At 38.6% G+C, this 21,652-nt stretch overlaps 1 protein-coding gene across 1 annotated transcript in view; it reads right to left on the bottom strand.

The window, feature by feature from the left end:
* ABCC4 (ATP binding cassette subfamily C member 4) overlaps positions 1 to 21,652 on the bottom strand; it is a 157,115-nt gene that overhangs the window by 96,412 nt on the left and 39,051 nt on the right. The window contains exons 9-15 of the mRNA XM_054163062.1: positions 18,289 to 18,393; positions 13,831 to 13,920; positions 13,279 to 13,470; positions 11,679 to 11,773; positions 11,486 to 11,572; positions 2,260 to 2,356; positions 648 to 863 (exon numbers count right to left, since the gene is read on the bottom strand). Of these exons, the coding sequence (XP_054019037.1) occupies positions 648 to 863; positions 2,260 to 2,356; positions 11,486 to 11,572; positions 11,679 to 11,773; positions 13,279 to 13,470; positions 13,831 to 13,920; positions 18,289 to 18,393 (882 nt within the window). The remainder of the gene's footprint in view (positions 1 to 647; positions 864 to 2,259; positions 2,357 to 11,485; positions 11,573 to 11,678; positions 11,774 to 13,278; positions 13,471 to 13,830; positions 13,921 to 18,288; positions 18,394 to 21,652) is intronic.

Genomic DNA, 21,652 nt, shown 5'->3' with positions numbered 1-21,652 from the left:
GCTTTTGCACTGTGCAGATCAAGAAATAATAAGGTACCTCAAAGCCAAACTGGCATGTTTTACTTTCACTAACAGAAGGTCTGGGGAGAGCAATGCAGTGTGTGCCGAGGTTACCTCCTTCAGGGCCAGATCAAGATCATGTGGGTATGTTAATGCCAGCCATGCAAATGTAGACTTTGTATAAAGCCACTTCTTCTGCATGCACTTCCCAGAACTCAGGATTTCAGGGAGTGTTAAAGCAAGCTCAGCACTGCACAAACACAAGAATCCGCCCAAAACAGTGGTAATGGCCCCTTAGAGCACTGCTGTTAAGAGAACAGAATGAAGGAAGGACAGTGCAGTCTCTTTGGACACCTATAGGAATGCTTCCTGCATCCAGCAGAGTTGATGCTGAATCTGACTAAACTCAGTCTGTTGGGTTTGAGCAGAATATGGCAGAGCTGTATGATGTCTGCCCTCTGCAGCTCAGGTGGCAGGACTGCCAACCATGCACAGCGCTGGGCAGATCCATCGTGGGCAAGCTCTCACTTGCTAATGCAGTTCAACAATCCCTGAAATTCAAATGCAGCAGGGAAAGCCTTATCAAAATTAAAGTTAAAAAAATGTTCAGACAAGAATTGAGAATTGTCTATCCTTTAAGCACTCACCGGTGGTTGTTCCACTGCTCCATCTTTCAGTGAGTGGACAGATGAATCCTGGGACCAGACAGAGGACTCTGAGAAGGTTCGGCTCCGGGCAGGCTTCAGGTTGGGCGTTCCTGGAACCGACGGCTGTTCTACCTCTTCATCTTTTTTCAAAAGGGAAGCAAAGTCGATGCCAGATCTCAGGAACTCTGAATAGGTACCTTTCCCCACCATTTTACCCTACAATCAATATAAGCTTTGATTATCTTCATTATACACTTTCTGTAAAGGACAATTTTGCCTACCTATTATCCTCACTGTCTCCGTGATTCCACGGCTGCTAAGTGCATATCCCATCGCAGTAACTGAGATGAAGCCTTTAAATACTAGTCCCTCATTCAGAAAGGCAGAAACAAGCTCTTCTCCCTCTAACCAGTCCCTTCCTGGCAGTTAACCAGGCCAAGAAGAATACAAACAGAATGACAAAAGTCCCAGTTACAACTAGGCAAGATACACTTCCTTGGAGAATATGCAGGAGACAGCCATGCAGCTTTAGAACAAGCTGTTAAACTACATATATAACCATCAGCCTTTTTATATTATTCCAGGCTAGCGGTAAACAGCAGCTTAATTTTCTGGTTTTTGCAGAGCTCTACAAAGAGCCTCACAGACCATTTCCATACTTATTATACTCTATCACAAACTCCGTTCTAGAAAGCTACTGTAGAATACATAGAATACATAGAATACATAGAATAAACCAGGTTGGAAGAGACCTTCAAGATCATCGCGTCCAACCCATCAACCAATCCAACACCGCCCAAGCAACTAACCCACAGCACCAAGTACCCCGTCAAGTCTTCTCCTAAAAACCTCCAGTGATGGCGACTCCACCACCTCCCCAGGCAGCCCATTCCAATGTGCAATCACTCTTTCTGTATAGAACTTTTTTCTAACATCCAGCCTGAATCTCCCCTGGCGCAGCCTGAGACTGTGTCCTCTTGTTCTGGTACTGTAACTTTTACACAGATATGAATGGGAAGAAAAAGATGCTTAGAGTCCCTTTTTTGCAACTTTGTGATGCATCAAATGTCATTTCACATACTTCACATATCCAACTTTAAAAAAATAACTAAACACAAACAGCTGAAGTTCCTGCATTTCCCCTTTATTTGTGAATATCTGGTACAACAAAGTTTGCAAGAATCCGTTTTTGCTGAAGGCGTGCTCATTCTCGAGGTATCTGTGATCATTTCTCAGCCTTAATTTAAAAAAGAGACTGGGTGCAGAATCAACATTAGTTCTTAATTCACACAGAAGTGTAAGAATAAAAGCAAGGCATTAGCATAGCCTCAAAACAAGTAATTCTCTCACAGTGTATTACACATATGTAAGATAAGCATATGTAAGATTATGTAGATGCATGAAAATTCAGAAACAGATTTTTCGGGGACAGTAGTCTAAGAAAAAACTGATTTCATTAATAATTATAAAGCTTTTAAAACATATCTGGTCATTTGTAGACAGAAAATATATTTCCAAACTACAAATATTCCCCTCTCGGCCCATTCTCAGATTAAAAAGGACAATTAGAAAGTATATGAGACATAAACATGGAGAAACTGAAATCACTTACCTCTTTTAGAATCAGAATCTGGCTTGCAGCACGAAGATATTGCAACTGATGAGTGACCAGAACAGTGATCTTCTGGTGTAAGGCTTGACAAATACATCTGCAAAGAGGTGAAAATATCAATTAAAAAAAAAAAGAAGAATCCTAAAACATTTTTACCATTTCTGGAAAAGATCTTCTATTCAATTATACAGTATTTAAAACAAGAAGGAATAAAAAAAGCCCATGCTTACTAGATTTATTAAAATTACACTTAAAAAACATGTTCCTTGTTTTATTTTCTAAGTTTTCAAGATAGGGAAGAGTCTGAGATGAAAGAGGAGGAAAGATATTAAGGATACTTCATTAAAATTGCCTACTATGTGTCACATGCTGAATTGCAAAGCAAGCATTTAACAAATAAAAACTAGTGAACTAGTGTAAGAGAGAACAATTAAGTAAAAATACAGCAAATATAAGTAACTTCTGAGATGAGCTTTCAGAGTTGCTCTAACAGTGAGCCACTGAGAGTTCTGGAGAACTAAACAGTACTATTGGTTCAAGCTACATCCATGTATGTATTAAGATAGAGGAGCAAGATCCTTAAACCATCTCTGACCTTCTCTCATGCAATTAAGGCTTAACTTCCCCTCCAGTATCTTACCTACTTACAGTAGAGCCTTCCCAGAAGAGAGAGAAATGAAGAAGCAACTGGGCAGACCAGAAGGGCTTGGCAACTGCAGTTCAATCCCATATAGCTTTATCTTTTCAGCAGAGCCTTGAAAGGCCGCCAGAGACACAAAAAATAAATCCAAACCAACAACAACAGAAGACCAACAACAAAACCACAGCAGTGGAGCAATGGTTTCCAAGTCTAGAGGTCTGCAAGTACAAGCTCTTCATGTAGAAGAGGGACAGCACAGACTGAGATCCAACACTGCCAACATCCTCATTACCTTTATCCTCACAGTAAGACAGCACAGAGACAAACACTTCAAGAGACAGCACTTTCTCAGCTATTCACTAGCTTAACAAAGAATACTGATGTGGTCTGGACCTGAAGTGTTCAGTCCAGACATATATATGAGCATTCTCCATTTGAATCAGCAGTGCCTTTTTGAAGATCATCTTCCTGTTGTCTCAACTCAATTTGCTGTTGCTCACACTGTTGGTATTGGGGCCCATGAACCAGACTACTAGACAAAACCAAGCAAGAATATACTTTAGGAGCACCCCTCATCAGTATACAGCTGATCTGGAATGGAATCTGAAGGCCCAGGCTGCAGCCCGCTCTAAGGAGAAACTTTTGAACTACATGGGAACCTTGGCACAGCAGATTTTTCTTCATAAACAAATCCACTACTGTTGGTTCATTTTTGCTAACATGCTAACTCCCATTCACTAACATGACACAGGAGAGTGGAAATCACAACAAAGTTAAAACAGATAAAAAACCCCTTCAAGCTTCTCTCTTCCCGTTCTCCAAAAGAGCCTACAAGTAAATCCACAGCAATACAGTAGTACAAATTCAATGTATAAATGCAAATAAGCAGTAAGGCAGAGAAAGAACATAAGCTTAACAGTGGCTTACTGTGTTTCATACATTCATGTTGCATGTCCAACTACCTACACAGCTTTTAAAATCTACTTTATCACTCCTAGAAAGACTAGACTCCTAGAGTACCATGAAATGGTTAATAATAGTATTAGTCAGCATAACTGCAGGCAGAAAGTGTATTAAACTGTACAGTACAATTAAAAGCATTCAAGAAGTGACTATAAATCCATGATGTCATTCTTAGATGACCAAGATAAGTAACCAAGGAATGTGAAGCAGCATAACCATTTTAGCAGTTGCAACTATTTATATACACTAAGCTCTTTATGAGAGATTATTCTGGTGTGGTTCCTCTCCACCCTTTGAGCAGTCACCAAAACAAGCCACATGGCAACTAGAGCACCAGCTGAAGACATGCAACAAGACATATCTTCAATAAAACCTCTCCAGAAAACTAGACAAAGATGAGAGAGATTACAGAATATATGTACTTGCCTGGCAGGAAAGCAGCTGAAAGAGAATACACCACTTATCACTGTGAAGAGATCTAGCTTTCCCTTACATAGTCCCACAGCCTATGTATCACTGTGATCACAGCATTTTCTGCGTGCCTGATGTACGTCTAAGAGCTTACTAGGACAAACTATCCTGTAAAAAACCATGAGGGTTGAAACCCTTAAATCTTGATCCTAGTGAGTCCACTGCAGTTTAAGCCTGCATTTGGAAGGGATGGAGTAAAAAAACAGAAAAAAAAGTAAGTAAAAAATAAAGGAAAGAAGTTAGAAAGTGAGTGAGTTATCGCAGCATCAAAGCAAACCAATTAGAACTGCCAGAGCTGTCAGCACAGCATCCTGCATGATCTTGATCTCAGGAGAGAAGGTAAAAATGACCTCTGTGGAAATACAAATTTCCACTGATCTATCAGGTCACTGAATTGAGAATTTCTGAAAAAACAACAACTCTCGATTTGATGTCTATCTGGGTTGAAAGAAGATAGCTGAATAGTTTGTGGATAACAGGTGAGTAGAAAAATTGTTGTCACAATTCACTGGCATGAGCACAGAGAGGAAAAATTGCAACAAAGAGCAGATACTTGGATCTATTAGCGAGCTAAACAACTCACTGAACAGACAACTCACTAGAAAATTTTGCCATTTAAAATACTGTATCATCCAGAAGCACAGAAGTTGCAAAACTAGTAGTATATACTGATCTTTTACTAAGTATACACTTAATGTCAAACTACTTGAGCTTTGCGTTGAAAACTCCTTTTTGATTTTTAAAAAGATACTCTCTTGCATTTGACAGCATCCATTCTGCAGATTTTACAATGACTATTAGGTTTGTATGGTGCCTTGGCTGCCATGGAAGACCAAAACCAGAGTTCAAAGACAGGTTCAGCAAAATTGAATGTGATAAAAGCGCTGGCACAAAACTGAGGGCTTACTGAATCCTCATTACTGAAAACTTGCTATTGTCTTACAACTGAAAAACAAACAAAAAAACCCCACAAAGTAGTCTGTGTTTCTGTTTTTAACTGGTTCCCTAAGGCTTAGTTTCATCACACACTTACTTTTAGAAATAGTGCTCTGTGTAGCTGAAGAAAAGCAATCTTCAATGCCAGATGAAACAATTTTAGATGAACCATCTGACAGGGTCTCCCTTTCTCACTAATGAAGCAGAGAATACAGGTAAAGCCTGCCTCAATAACAGACATATTTCATCTAAGGGTTCAGATGTCTGCTGGAGGATGCCCACAAACACCACTGCCCTTTCACTTCTTGTTTAAAACTCCACAACGTTTCCCTCCCTTGTCCTTCTCCATTACTCTCTCAAGAGGCATACACTGTTACTTAGACTGTGGGCACGTTCAATGCATAGCAGCAGAACAAATTACTGCACAAAACGCAGTCACCATTGCCACATTTACTCAACATACAAGCACATACAGACACACACACAGAGCCAGAACAGATGTGGACAGACAAGACCCAGACCCATCAGTCACTTCAGTACAAGGAAAACAGGGATGGACTATGAGTTAAGGATCAATTTAAACTTAAGCCATTCCTGACAAGATGTTGTATAGGTTGCTCATTATGTTTGTTTGTTTGATGCTCAAGAACAGAAATTTCAACATCCTTGAAAATCTATTACAGAGGCAAGCTATCTTTACCATTACAATTCTTTGTAATGAAAATCAAGATTTTCATCTTCTGGTACAATTTATATCTACTGATTCCTGTATGACAGCAGACCAGTTTACAGCTGTCTGAACAGTCCCTTTATACATGTCTTTCACTTTTTCATGCATTTTTTCCCCCCTCTCCTTCAGACTCTTTCAAAATAAAATCTCAACAATTCTTATCTTCCCCACACCCCCCGCCCCTTTCTTTTCACAGAAGCATTTCAATTGTTAAAGACCTCTCTAAGATCAACCATTGACCTAACACCACCGTGATCATTAAGCCATGTCCTGAAATGCCACATCTACATGTATTTTGAATACCTTCAGAGACAGTGACTCCACCACCTCCCTGCACAGCCTATTCCAATGCCTGACCACTTTCAATGAAGAAATTTTTCCTAATACCCATTCTAAACCTCCTCTGGCACAACTTGAGGCCATTTCCTCCCATTCTATCAGTTGATACTAGGGAGAGGAGACTAATCCCTGGGCAACCACCAACCTCCAAAATAACTTTCTCACTCTCCCTCCCTTTTTTTCTTTTTTCTTTTATCTCTCCCACCTCTGCCTCCCTCAATGTTCTTTCTTGATAGGCTACACTGGAGTCTAAAGCTGATCTACCTTTTTACTTAACAATAACATGATATTGCTGATTCACACCGGATTTGTGACCTACAGCAATCTGCATCTCCTTTTCCACAAAAGTGCTGCCATACCGATCCCTGCTCATTGTACAATCATGGAGTCAACACTATGCAGTTATCCTTGCTGTGTGCATCTATCAGTTCACATCCTGTAACCAACACACTCAAAATCCCTGCTTGTCTCCAGAACTGCCTGAAGCATTGCCTGGTTTTCTATCCCCCAAAAATGTAGCATGAACAATCTTCATTCATCATCAGGAATACCAGACTCAGGACAGACCTCTCCATAAATTACATTCTTCCAATTCAATGATGTTAGCAAACCTATGTTAACAGAATATTATGACCCATTTAGAAAACCCATTGCAATTTAACAACAAACTTCTGCACATTTACAAAAAAAAAAAAAAGAAAAGTTAGCTTGAGCTTTGATACTGCAAAGCACGCAGCAAAAGACATTTATTCAGAAGGGGGTGTATGACACCAGAGTGCTCCTCTATGCAAAGGCAGTGTCTTGGCACTTTTCATGCATATGTATTTTCATTTGTTCTTTCTTCCCAATCAAGTTTTCTTTTCTTTGAGACAAGTTGTTCTTTAATCTTTCTAAAGTTTTTTATCTCCAAGAACCAGCTTTCTTTCACCTCTGCAGAGTGTCTCTTCTTTAATGATTTCATTTTCTTCCTTACCACTCTTTTAGTCTTTCATTTTGGAAGTTCACATTCAAGTTTACCTTTAGTTAATATTTATGTTTGTTTCAATGGAAATAACCACTGAAATGAAATTAAAGCACATGCTGAAGTGCTCACAGGCATAAAGTCTTTGTTATATGAATTCTCTTACTACATTTGCTTCCCTCTCCCTTTAAGCGGTTTAGGGAGAACAATTTCCCAGTTGTCTTTGTCCATTTGAAAGTTTCTAAAACTTCAGAACAAATAAAACAAAAAATGACAAAAAAACGTGCTGTGTTTGCCAGAGACAAAAACCCCCACACTTGTTTCTACCATGCCACTCTACTTCTATGCTTATCCAGGGTTATATGGTCAGCAAGCCTCCCCTGGGCTAACATGTAAGTACAACTGGTCCACAAAATCCATGGTTCTGTTCCAAACATCAGCCAGCAGTGGATGGCTGGGAAAAAAGTATATAAGTAAACACAGAGTGATGCTTCCTTTGGTACATATTTCTAGCTTCCAGAGTCCACGTATTAGTGACCTCTTGAGTCAGAGATCCTAGCATTTAAAGTAGCTCTCTATGAACTTTTCCTGTAATAATTCGCGTACCTCCCTCTTGAGCTCATTTCTGCTTTTGTATTCACAGTATCATTTTGCAACTGCAGACCTGCAGACCACTAAAGCACACAACCATACTGGGGTTCTGCAGGTGGGGTTTTCCGCTTTCATATGGAATACTTAAAAAAAAACAAAGAACAAACAAACAAACAAACAACAATAAAGCAAACCCAAAACCACCCTCTACAGAAACGCGACATGCAGGCTTTATCTGCTAGTTTTACATGAGTGATGAGCTCCACTTGCTTTTCATTACCTACACCTCCATAATAGCGCTTTTCCCTCAAAGTTCCAGTGTCACAGGAGATCCATAAGCATACTTCACTTTAAGAGATATCAGACTGGAAGTATTCATGGATTCCTAAGGGTTCTAACATCAAATTACTTTAAACAAAGTAAATATTCAGATCTGTGTATCTAGAGACAGCATCTCTCTCAACAGACTGATGGAATAAAAACTTCACTTACAGACTCTACTTTTGAGTCAGTATCACTGAATGGGACAATTTAATTTCTATCCAAAGGTGATGTGAAACCAAGTAATCCACAGAAATATGTTTACAAACATGCACAGGAAGAGTAGGAAATTTCTTGGGATCCAAACACAACAGTGATTTTCTTAAAACATCACAGACTATTCCAAACTTCATGAGGAAAATGATATTGTATCTGTATGGCTGTCCCTCATTTAGAAACTAAAGGTTTTTAAATATCACATTCTTTTGAAGGCAATGAAAAGCTATTTTTATTTATATGTGTGTATATATATATACACATAAAAAGATATGTGTATTTTCATATACACACACAAATATATACAAAACCACAAAACTACACTAGTGCCTCCCCACTGAGAAAACGCTGAAGCATGCCTACTGTTAATTATCAAGAGAACTCACTGGATAAGAGGCTACAAATAATACAAAAATAAGGAACTTCTAGTTTGCACCTTACTAGGCCCCAGGGAATCTGACCAGAAGAGAAGAATTCATTGGAAAACTGGCTTTATCTGCTCCATCATCCATGGAACAACTTGTCCATATTATGGAGAAATTCTTAAGAGACACAATCCCTTAATAATATTGTGGACTCTTCTCCCACTGGAGCTGTGCTACTTGCATTCTTTCTCATTTGAAAAGTATTCATATATTTTAAACTGTTTATTGCAGTAGCTGAACTGAACGGGGAGAAGTGAAATTTAATGAACCAGCCATCCACAGACGGTAGCTTCAGGGAATAACTAGGAGCGTACCTATCTTTGCTGCATACATAGACCAGATACTTCTAAAAACAACTCTTAATTTAATTAAATATAAAATTACAAGGGGGGAAAAAATAAGACAAGAAAAAAAAAAAAAAGTGGGTGAAGTGAACAATATCCACTTCAGATTCTCATTAAATAATCCCATTTTCTCCGTCTTGTCCATTGTTTTATGCCTCGCAGTTTGGACTCCTGGGGACAGCCTGTATGAAGTGGTGTCTCGGACATTCCTTAGAGCACCATGTTGTAAGAAATGATTCTTGCACAAGTGCTCTCTCTCTTCTCCACATTTCTAGCACTATTCAGGAAGAATTAAAGAACATGCCCTGCCTTGCTTTTCAAAGCGAGCTACTGAACATAACACTCTCCCCACTAGTCCTGGCACCTTTTATAGCTGCCACGTACTCCTCAGAAGACAACTTCTCTTTGTAATAAAAGTCCTCCCTGAAGATCCTGATCTGAGAAGCATTGCTCAGCTCCTTGCCACTACTACCAACCCAGTTCATTGTCTCCACCAAATGCTTTCATTCTATTTCCATCTGTCTCAAACTGACCTAGACTTAGGGAGAAAAACTAAACAAAAGCAAAGGAAGAACCCCCACCTAGTTTGATGGGTTTCCAATTCTCTGATGTAGCCTCCTTACTGTTCCCCATCCCCACACATTTATCAGCAAAACTCACGCTGTCACCACAGACCAACGTTTTCTATCTTCTTTCTGTTTTTTCAAGTACAAAAATCCAGATTTCAGATTTTGCAGTAGGATATAGATGCTCTCATGTCACAGCTCACATAAAATGTACAGTAAATTGCAGAGGCAAGCCAACCTCCTTAGCAAGCAACTACTATATTTTCGTGTTTTCCCACTTTGTGAAAAGACCCCATGAGTTAGGGAATTCAGAACTCAGGCACTGAAACAGTCAGGTGCTGGAGTTGTAGAGCAATCTTGTGCAGAAACAGAAAAACAGCAGCTAAAGCCTAGAGAGCTTCAATAGGTATTAAAGTAACTTGAAAGAGCAGGTGAACTACAGAAGTAATGAAGTCCATCTATCAGTCACGGCAGGCAAAAATGATCCTGCGCAGAATAATGAACATAAAGCCAATGCATTATAAAACTCTTACTCCATGCTGGCTAACAAAAACAAACACTAGCTATTTGAAGAAATCAATAAACTAAAATGTTGACAGGGTTTCAGAGCAATCTTCAGATTTCAAACTGTAAACATCAGCAGGATATACAATTTTCAAATTCAGATATGAAAAGCTTCCCCAGATGGGGAAAGGGAACATACATGCAGTACTAATCAGTTTAAATTTGACAACCATTTTTGCAAGAACTTTTTTTTATGATTGTTTAGAGGTGGAGAGGAGGGAACAAGAGTAAAATCAAATTAATTCATGTATTTGGAGCGTGGAATTCAAAGGATGCAAGCATGCTCAAGAAAACACTCTAATTTAAGGCTTCAAATCAAAGCCTACTGAATTCAGTCAATGGAACTTCTTCCTTCTAATAAATTCTAGATTATAGCTTTTGATACAGAGAGCTGCAGGCTAAGAATAAGCAAGGAAGAATCACTGGCTGGGAATGACTGGATTATTCTCATACTCACTATGCACTGCAGATTAGGCAATTTGAAAGAAGAGAGAGACTGAGAAGAAAATTATTGAGAGGGGAACCTGACCTTTAATGAACACTCTCCTATTTCTTCAAGAATGAAGAAAGGAAGGTCCAATCTCTCTCTTTGATGGTTAGCTCATACAGTCTGTTTTCTTCTATTTCTGCTCTTCACAGCCTACTCTACAGTCCCTATTTCACCTACCTGAAATTTCAACCATTCAAGAACCAAAATGAAAAATCACTCCAGAATCTGAGTTCAGTCTTCTCCCTTAGCCATTTGAATCAATTGATTATTACTGCCAAAAAAAATCTGCAAACTAAGAAGTAATTTAAAATCTCACTCCGTATTGTTCTTCACTCAGAACTAATATTTGTAAAACATGAGATTCATAAACCCCAATACTCATGTATGAAATCTGATGTTTTTCTCATCAAGAAAACGTATGTATGACATTATGAATAATTCTAAACTAATAATTCTAAAATTAAAAGGCTTTTAAAAATAAAGAACAAAATGAAAGACACAGAGGGATAAACAGTATGTCTTCCAAAGAGGTAAAACGGAGGAAAAATAAAGTGAACGCACAGAATTCTGTGAAGAGTTCCATCATCCCCAAAATAGCTCTCTCAAGCTTTCTATAAGGAATTACAAGATAAAAATTGTATTCTAAATGAAAACAGAGCAGTAACATACTTTTCAAACAAATGTCTTCCAACTTCAGCATCTACTGCACTCAGGGGATCATCCAAAAGATAGATGTCTGCATCTTGATACACAGCTCTGAAAGGTTGAAAGAAAAGTCAGTATCATAAAGTCGTAGATTTGTTTACTTTAGTCACTGAAGTCTGACAATTTGTAAATTCTAGTAACAGCAAAAACTACTAGCCTGGCCAGATTTACACGGGCCTTCTGTCCCCCGCTCAGTGTAGCTCCACGATCTCCTATTACTGTTAGGTCACCATCTGCTAATAATTCTAAGTCCTGTTAATGGGAAAAAAAAGCAGACAGCACGATTATTTTTTTTAATTAATAATGTTAACTTCAAATACCAACAAAGTTGTTTCAACGGAACATTTTCTTATTTGAAAAATATTAACTTATCTCAACTTAAAATGTAAGGATTCATACTAAATAAAATACCTGCAGTTACTTTATGACTTCGCATTTTCAGGAAAAATAATTAAGAAAGCTAGAAAAAAACAGGCGAGATCTTGACGTTCACTTTTTTTTTTACAGCTTTGCCAGAGAGAAGTGCTCTGCTGCTCTTAGAGTTAAGTAATATTTGCTGGTGATTCAGAAAATAAAAAGTAGGAACTATAACACTAAATTATTTTTTACTAGAATGAAATGAGCTGTCACAATAAATAAACCTGAACTATTATCAGTAAATTATCTTCCACTTGCCAATGACCCTAAGAATTCTATTACTTTTATTCTTAGACTAATGTATCCGAGAGAAATAACCAGAACATTCATCACATAAATTGGGATCATTTATGGGACTCAGGACTGCAAATTGCATGGTGTTCCATGTCATACGATTATATTTCCTATTCAGGAAACACAGAAGTTTTATATTAAGATATAAAACATATTCTGAAAGTTTATTCACAGCTTTCATAAGATACATAAATTTGAAAGAAAACTATGAAAGCAAGCCTACCATCAAATACAAAGTGGTGTTTTTTGTTGTTGTTGTTTTCAGTGCAGTTTGCCGTCTTTTAAAGTCACTAAAACCTTACATTTAGGCCACAGCATGACTGAATATCAGAGGAAGATATTAACACTCTATCTACCATGTGTAAAAACCTTGCAATAAAATTTTCATCACAGTAACCATCTACTTTTCACCTGTGTCTCTGCTGACAGGAATATCGTAACATGCTGCATAAAACCTTTTTAGCTGCCAAGCAAAATGACTGTTTCTTGACAAATCTGGCTTAATCCTCTTCTATCTCTCATGTCACAAACTCCTTTGCACACAGACCTTTCAAAAATATTTTTTCATAGAACTTCTTGGGCTCAGCGAGTTCTCCAATATGTGGCACGAAGGTTCTTTTGACAGTCACTAGTAATGCATAATACATAATATACATGACTTTTTTTAAAGCATATAGGATATATATTATACAAAATCGAGGTCACAAATCATTCTAGCCTGATTATTTGTTTTCCACCTGTTATAGCATTTACACAGAGCTACTGTATCACTGAAAAAGGCTACATGTAATTATGAAATTAAATACTTGGGAATAGGTTTTCCCTAATTTGTCTGTGCTTCACCTCCCTCTAGTGAAAGTTTTCAGAACTACAAGAATGCGTTCACATAACGGATGTCAAAAACAATTGCATTTATTTCTGGTAAGTGATATGATTTGCTCCAGTCAATTTTGTTTGGTATATACCGCAGCATGTAGCCCATGTATGAAAGAACACTAAGATAAAAACAAAGATTGTGGAAGTACAACACAAAGAGAAAACCATACCTTTTTAAGAGCACAGACTTTCAAAACTTTTTCATATTTTTCCTTCTCATATTCCTTGTCAAAGAGTATATTACTTCTGACTGTACCAGAAAACACCCAAGGCTGCTGCGAAACATAGGCAATTCTTCCAGTGACATTTATCAAACCTTTGTCTTTAGGCAGCTCACCAAGGACAGCACTTAAGAGTGAAGACTGCAAAAGATTTTAAAAGTAAAATAAGAATTGCGACATTTGATTGCGTTAAAGATATCCCAGAGATTAAGCAACGTTTACTGGCACGATGACCTATTTCACACTGCCACTCAAACTTCTGCTAAGAGTAGAAGAGCACTAGTACCCTTAACATGCAGTCTAGAAGCAATGTACAAACTACTGTTCCAACTCTGAACGATCTCCTGCCCATACCCAGAAGGACACCTGCCTTTCTTGAATGCCTGTATCTTGATGTGAAATGTGTTATAACGCAGAACTGAACTGCACATTTTCAAATCTCTAATCACTTTTAACAGACTCGGAAACCCCCCACAGAATGGAGTAAGCATTAAGACTTACTTTTCCAGCTCCTACAGGACCAATCACAGCCAGTAATTCCCCTCGTCTGACAGTAAATGAAATTTGTTGAAGTGCTGGGCTTTCTAAATTCTATGGATTTGAGAAAAAGTTAAGCTCTCGGTAATGAAATATACAACATCAAAACAACTCTTTTAAAAGAGAAAACAATGTGCATAAATAACTATAAATTAGCAACCCGTGTGCCCATATTCAGGCATACAGACTGCCTCTTCAGTAATTCACAAACAGTTTTGAAAGACTCTGCTCCTTCACCACACACAAGTAATACACATAAAACAGTGTTTAAGGAGTAAGGAACCCAAAGGCAGCAGAACCAGTGCTTCCTCAAAGCCCACACATGCTCACTGCAGCTCAGCACTGGGCTGGCAGCCTCAGAAACAGGAGCTCTCTGCTGGCCATGGCACCATTCACAGCCCCAGCCTGGCACACCTGGTGCAGGCAGACAAATGCTGGGAAAAGGGAAGGTTTGAGCTCTTTTGGAGCTCCAGGAAAGCCATGTCTGTTTTCCTTCTTGTCAAGGTGCTATCCAAAGTGAAAACAGAAAAACACCATTTGATTTTACACTACTTTGTCTTGTGTATCATGGATTCTAAGAGAATTTAAATGGACAACACAGTGCCTATTTGTGTGAAAAGGTACTACCCTAGGATTGTTTCTTTAATATTCCTTTTAGTATGCCTATCCTTTGTTATACTACCCATAAGAGCTTATTTCCCAACATATTTTGCACCTCTTGTATCAAGGTAGTAAAAAAGCCTGTTCGTTGTGAAAATAAAGGGTGCTCATGTCATTACGAGCTGTGCTAAACCACAATTCCTAAGGGCCTGGTGTATCTCCCTCTCATTAAAGAAAAATACCCTTGTAATAGGATCTGCCTTTACATGCATCTTAGACCACACTAAGCATGACTGACACTAAAATGCAAACTTGAAAATATATGCTTTTTAATAGAAATACTTCCTCCCCCCCTCTTTTTTTAAAGTATCACACAAAACCTCAGTCTTAAGATTCAAGAAAGAGCTATGTGAAGAACATTTAGTGCACATCTTAACAGCTTGCAGACTACTTAAAATCTCCACTCATTCTTTGAAGTTTAAGGGACTGAAGAGGTTATGACCTGACCCTGCAGAGAAGATGGCGCATGAAGCAGGTTCTGGGACTACGTAAAGGGGAAGCTAATAACTTGCTTCAAATTATTTGGGAGAGACACAAGTACAGCATACATCCACACCTGTAACAGCTGGGAGAGCTGGGCTAGCACACACTTATCTCCTCAAGCCAGGAGAAATACGCTAACGTGAGTAGGCAGCACCATACCCAGAACTCAAATCCACACATCCCCCATCACAGCTGCTACCTCACAGACAGACTTCAGGGTTCACATGAAAATCAGAGTCACGCCGTGAGAACCTGGACTTGTGTGTGCTGTTTTGACTCTGCAAAACTACTTTTGTTGCTACTATTAATTTCCACAAGGTGGCAACAACGGGACTTTTTGCCTTTTTTCCACTCCACTTCCCCACCATCATTTTACCATTATTTCTATTTCTCAGTCCAGAGCACAGACCTCAGGTGCTCAGCTAATGCTATGCTCAGGGGAACTCTACCAACTAACACTAGCCATAGATTTTTTTTGTTGTTTTGTTGGGTTGTTGTTTTTTTTGGGGGGGGGGGGGGGGTGTTTGTTGTTGTTGTGGGGCGGGTTTTTTTGTTTGTTTTAAAGTTTGTAGAAAGAGAAAATATCTCTTACTGAATCGATTAGTCTACATGGAAAAAACAAACAAGCTTTCAGACACACAGAGCATTCAGACATCTTGAAGTTGTGCCTCTGGCATTTACAGAACTGTGAGGGTATTTCCTCCCCTATATAGCTTTTAAAGAAAAGAACTTAAAAATCACAAGAGCCTAAAAGCATTACAGAACACCTTACAAGAGTTATTACACTAATACCCAAATATTATATATTAAAGCAGTATTCTGAGATATCATAGACTCTATACAAAAGTAGGAAGGCCAGCAATCAGTATGGCCACAAACACCCATGGCATTTTTGAAAATAAGCATTGCTAATAATTAAAGACAATTTGTCCTGAATTTGTCACACCTATTTTTAGGCACTAAACTGAGGCACTTAGAGCACAGACTAATATTAAAGCTTAGTTCATGCAACAGTTCATTACCACAAATGTCCCAGCTCTCCTGTGACCTGTCAACTAACCATGTCTTTCACTTCCATTCTGCTGCTGCTTGCTCTTGCCTAACCCTGCAGAAGGGTTGTTCATGGAAGTCAGCTATCAGCAAACAAATCATACTAAAAGTGATTCCTTTTCTATTGTTTTATCCCTCTGAACTGGTTCATCACAGAGTCATGCATACAAGCATTAATACCAGCACAAGCAAGGGAACCAAGACTTGAAGTGTCACGACAGAGCACATTGGGGCAGCAATTCTTTAGGTGATCTTGGGCAGCCTGTACACGTCTGACAGTCAAGAGAAAGTAGCATTTTATCCCACCTAAGGGATACAGAGACCACATATTGCACAGAAGTATTATACTACTAGGCTCCTCTTTAAGTGACTAATATTACAAGAAATAACTTTGGCTTCTGTTCAAGCACTTGAATTTTAAATCTGAAGTTGCTCAGTTGAGCAGATTGTTTTGTAAACTCAAGGCCCATCAGTAAAAACCCATACTGAAGAACACATAGTTCCACGCTGCTATCAGACTAGCCTGTGGGACTCAAGATAAAACCTGACTTAGTAAAACAGGAGCATGACCATGAATTAATTGGTTCTGTCTTTTACTAACCTGTAATACACCATGTCAGGTTGCTTTCCTAAAAGCCTAACTAACAATCTTTCTTTAATTCCAGTGGGTTTGGATTTGTAGTTTGTTGAGACTTTTAGTATCTTTTTTGGTTCACAATCTTTAAAAACAACAAAAATTATCTCCTAGCTGTACAATGTCTGTACAGAGATCCAAAAAGTCTTGAGAAACCTAGCCAGGGTAGCAAGCCAAACTGGGTTACTTGACAAAGGATAGCATATTTTTATTATTCTTTTTATAGCTTCCCTATCTCAGAGCTCATAATCTTTTCAGTCAGCAACTCTATAAAAATTATTTTGTATCGTTGTGAGAGTATGTAAGTCAAGCTTTCTGAGCAGCTCTTAACATTTCAGGGAAAACAATTCTTCTCCCCTGCACGCTGCCTGTAATTAAATATCAGAATGAAAGTTACATTAACAGTTCAGTGGGTGGTTTATTGGTTTGGGTTTGTTTTTTTTTTAAATTGAAAGGAAACCAGTAATTCCAGTCATGCTGCCCTGTTTTATGCAACATAAACAACTCACGCACACAAAAAAAAGAAGGTGCTTTATGGGCGTATTATGCAACCACTTCCTATAAATTGTTAACAGTGGTACCAAAGTTGGTTTGGAAAGAAAGCAAAGACTAAGAAACACGTCCTAAAGCAAAATGTGTTTACCATAAATTTTTTCATGTCAATTAACTTAAAAAAAAATTCTTCACTGTCTCAGAAAGATTTATGTCAAAGAGAACTTGGAGAAAGTAATGTAGAATAACTGAGGAGCAGCAGTCATTGTAAGCAGATCCTCATGTATGTTTTCACACTTTCATGGGACCCAACATAGTAGGGGAAGAGGGTATATAAAGGGAAACGTGTGTCACAAAATTTATAGGCACAACCAATTTTGAACTTTTCTTATTTCTTATAGAAACTGAAGCTTCTCTTGACACTTCATAATAGCTCCAACAATTCATCACTAATTGCTGTAGGATAAACACCTACTGACCACGGGACAGGAAGGCAAATTGATACAACACTCAACTGCAGTTTTAAAACAGAACCAACACTCACTCTTTGCCTGATCTTAAAGAAATTGACACATAACAGATTTACCACCTGCATATTGTCCCTTTGTCTAACCATTTTGTCAGTTTTAGTGCATTTTTAAGCAGAGGACAAATTGTATCTCAACAACCTCAACTATAATACACAGAGTAACAAGTATGTGCAGACTAGTCTCTAGAGCTTTCAGATGTGCTATGAGAAAGAAGAGATTGTACTGGTTCTAGACTGACTCATCAGCATTCAGCTCACAGAAGAAAACCCTACATGCTAAGGCCCACCTTAGCTGTCTGTCCTTAACTCAAATTTAAGTATCTCAGCTACAATACAATGCTGTTAATAACAAGAGATATTTTCACATAAAATACAGTATTAATGAATAGCTACTTTTAAAGTGCTCTTGATAGTGTTTTCAGCCCTGTTCTACAGAGCTTAACATACTAAAACAATCCTCACACACAAAAAACAGAATAAAAAACATCAGCACAACATACATAGATATACTGCTATTTAGACTTAAAATGCCCACACCACCAATATACTTCATATTTCATATAAGTAAATTTACCTTATCCCAATAGCAAGTCAAATCCTGAACATGAAGAATGGCATTCTCATTATTATCATGACGTTGTGGCTCGAAGTGTGAGACCTCATCGAGGATCAGAAAGTTCTGCAGCAACAGAAAACCACAAGATATTGCCTGATGTGAGACTGAGAAAGGAATCCAAGAACATGGTTTTGGAAGCAGAATATAGAACATTAACTAAGGGGGGAGGGGGAGAACGGAAGCCCACCACAAACAGATTGAGGATTACAATTCCAAACCAATGTACAACTCTTTCAACAGTGTACCTCTATGTAGCTAACTGTCCTCCCAAAAAAACCTAAAGTGCAGATTAAGTAGCATAGAGGTACTACAGGACTCTTATCAATCCACTGCTCAATAACACAGAATTCCTGACGCAAATGGACTTCAAGAATCTGTCAAGTCCTTTCTTGAAACATTGATATATCTTAAAATTGTTTGATTCCCTCTTCCCATGCCAAAGAAGTGAAACCCCCACTGAAACACTTTATCATTTCACTGCTTTGATGGTAAAGCTTATGTTATAATTCTCCCAAGTGAGACAAGATAGAAGGCAGCTGCCTACTGTCACTTTTAAGCATTGTTCAAGTGACAAAAAAGAGGCAGAACACTATCTGAACCTCTACTTTTAAAGTTCTGGGCATTTAAAAAAATTTCAATTGTTTACATCTGCGTAAGCGGCTCCTTGCACCACTATTGTACTTCTACATCATATCCAAGTGAGAGACTTTCCTTCAAGTTGCATAAACTTGCACGTTTGTATCACTGCCATGTTTCTAGCATAACTTGCCTGATGCTACACTATAAAAACTTCAAATACATTTAGAAAGGAAAAGGGCAAATTCTAGAGAAAGATTTCAAGAATAAGAATTAGCACTATTTTAAAACAAAAAAAAATGTTCTTTGACATTTTGAATCCCAGGGCATAGAGACCTTAAATAGGCTCTAGCAGACAGTATTTTGAGAGAAGAAGGGAGACCTTGATCTTAGAAGACAAGCTTAGTTAACAAGTACTAAGCTAACAGCTTGCAGATAGCTACCGAAGGCTTTCAGAATTAAGTAACTAAGAGGAAGCAGGAGGAGGATGCCAGGAGCCATGGGAAGGCAAGAAGAGCATTAACAGGCACAGAGGTACTGCTCAAGCTCCAGCTGGTGAGTATCACTTCAGAGAGCAGTGACAAGTCAAGTGTTTTAAGTCAGCATTCTGCAACTCAATACATGTACACATCTATCTCTACCAAAAGGCAAAAGTGACATGCCTGAGCAGTCCGCCCAGGCGAGTATTTCTGAGAGTTGCTTTAGACAGGCAGGCCCAAATGGATACATGTGTAAAAGAGAACTCTGAATAAGAGAGTAGTAGGCAAGAAAAAAACAACTCCAGGCACTGCTTAATTCACTACTGAGGTGTCTGGCTTAAGAAAATACCTCAGAAGTGTGATTTGGATTTAGATGATGGCTGAAATACCATGCTAGTTACAAGCAGAGAATCAGTCTACTGTTTCTGTGTTTAAGGGGAATTTTTTCTTTCTTGCAGTAGCTTTGACTCCTTGTCTAAATCCTAGCAAGCCATCTAACTAAAAGATGTTAAACTATCGCATATGGAAGATTTCAAATAAAATTAGTACAAATGAAGGAAGAAAGAAAAAAAGTCACACGGTTAACACCATGAATTTTAAAGATGTAAAAAAATCAACACTACAAATAAAACTTCCCAATGCAATAAGTAAGCCTTAGAGACTCTATGTTATCTTGCAACATTCTTCCATTCTCTTGTATTCGATAATCTTCCATGCAAAGCAAAATAAAGCTTCTGCCACCCACAGGATGCTGAGAAGCAAACATTAGTTTGAGATACGGCTGTGTCCTTGAAAGAGAAACCTCTATCTTTTGCACCCAGCTGAAACTTATCCTCTTTTTGTGTATTTGCCAAAATAACCCTCTGAAAAACAACCACTCTCACTTTGTTTCACACAGGGACCTTGAGCCTACTGCTCCATCACAACAGAGTGAATGACCTTGAAGGAGAGATGCAAACTGGCTCTCAGATGTGTAGCTAGGATGAAGGGAAAAGAGAGCTTAGGTGAAAAACAAAGGAAGCCACTATTTTTTTGCCACACAGTTCTTATGTATGTATAAATTAACATGGAGGAAAGGCTACTACTTCCTTTCTGACTATCATTCTTTATTGTCACCTGAACCATATCTCCTGCTTCCTTCTCTCCATCTGAACATGCTTGAAGATCAGCACAAAACCCCCACTTGTTCTACAAAACCTAAGAGAAAGCATCTTCTTTAAAAAACACACAGTATTTCAGTTGTGCCCAAAGAGAGAATAGAATAGAATAGAATAGAATAGAATAGAATAGAATAGAATAGAATAGACCAGACCAGGTTGGAAGAGACCTTCAAGATCATTGCATCCAACCTATTCCCCAACCCACCTAATCAGCTAAACCATGCAACCAAGCACCCCATCAAGTCTCCTCCTGAACACTTCCAATGATCATGACTCCACCACCTCCTCGGGCAGCCCATTCCAATGGGCAATCACTCTCTCTGTGAAGAACTTCTTCCTAACCTCCAGCCTAAACCTCCCCTGGTGCAGCTTGAGGCTGTGTCTTCCTGTTCTGGTGCTGGTTGCCTGGGAGAAGAGACCATCATCTTAATTATTTTTTTGTCCTGTACTTCCTACTCTCTTAATTCCTTTCCACTTCTTCACATTTCAGTAACACATCTTTGGTCAGGCCGCATGGCAGCATCTTGTCATTCAGTAGAAAAAATGTCCAGCCCTTAAACGGCTTGGGAAATGGAAACTAAAAAATTGGTGATGGCATCAAGGATGCTACAGATTTATTAGGACAATTTTTTATCCAACGATCCTCAATTCTGGATCTGGTTTCCAAAAACCATCCTTAAGGAATCATAAGAGCAAGAGAGTATGAACCAGCTGTCAGAAGCAAAAGCCTCTGATCACTAGGATATGCTGGAAATGGAGACAAGGATAAAAAGGAACAGATCATCACTGCCTTTACTCAAGTGCCATTCTCCTGTTTCTAAAGCATCTTTTCAGCCATCCATGTCTCTCAACTTGCACAGCATGAAAGATCCTTTGAAAGAGCACTGCCCTGCAGCTGAACATGGGGCATGTGGGGAGTACAGAAAAGACAGTGTGCAATATCCAGTAACCCAAGCACCTCTCTCCCCTCCCATAGCTTAGATGAAGCAGTAATAATAAATGTTAAAGCCTAAAATACTGATGTGGTCATGATTTTCACACATTAACCTTTTCTAATTCCATTTGTATACATTTTTACAAAATGCTTCTTTGAGGTGCGAAGGCTAC

This window comes from Dryobates pubescens, chromosome 7 (genome assembly GCF_014839835.1).
Source record: "Dryobates pubescens isolate bDryPub1 chromosome 7, bDryPub1.pri, whole genome shotgun sequence".
NCBI lineage: Eukaryota > Metazoa > Chordata > Aves > Piciformes > Picidae > Dryobates > Dryobates pubescens.
The sequence above is the reverse complement of the archived record's forward strand: the minus strand, read 5'-3'. Positions and strand labels throughout refer to the sequence as shown.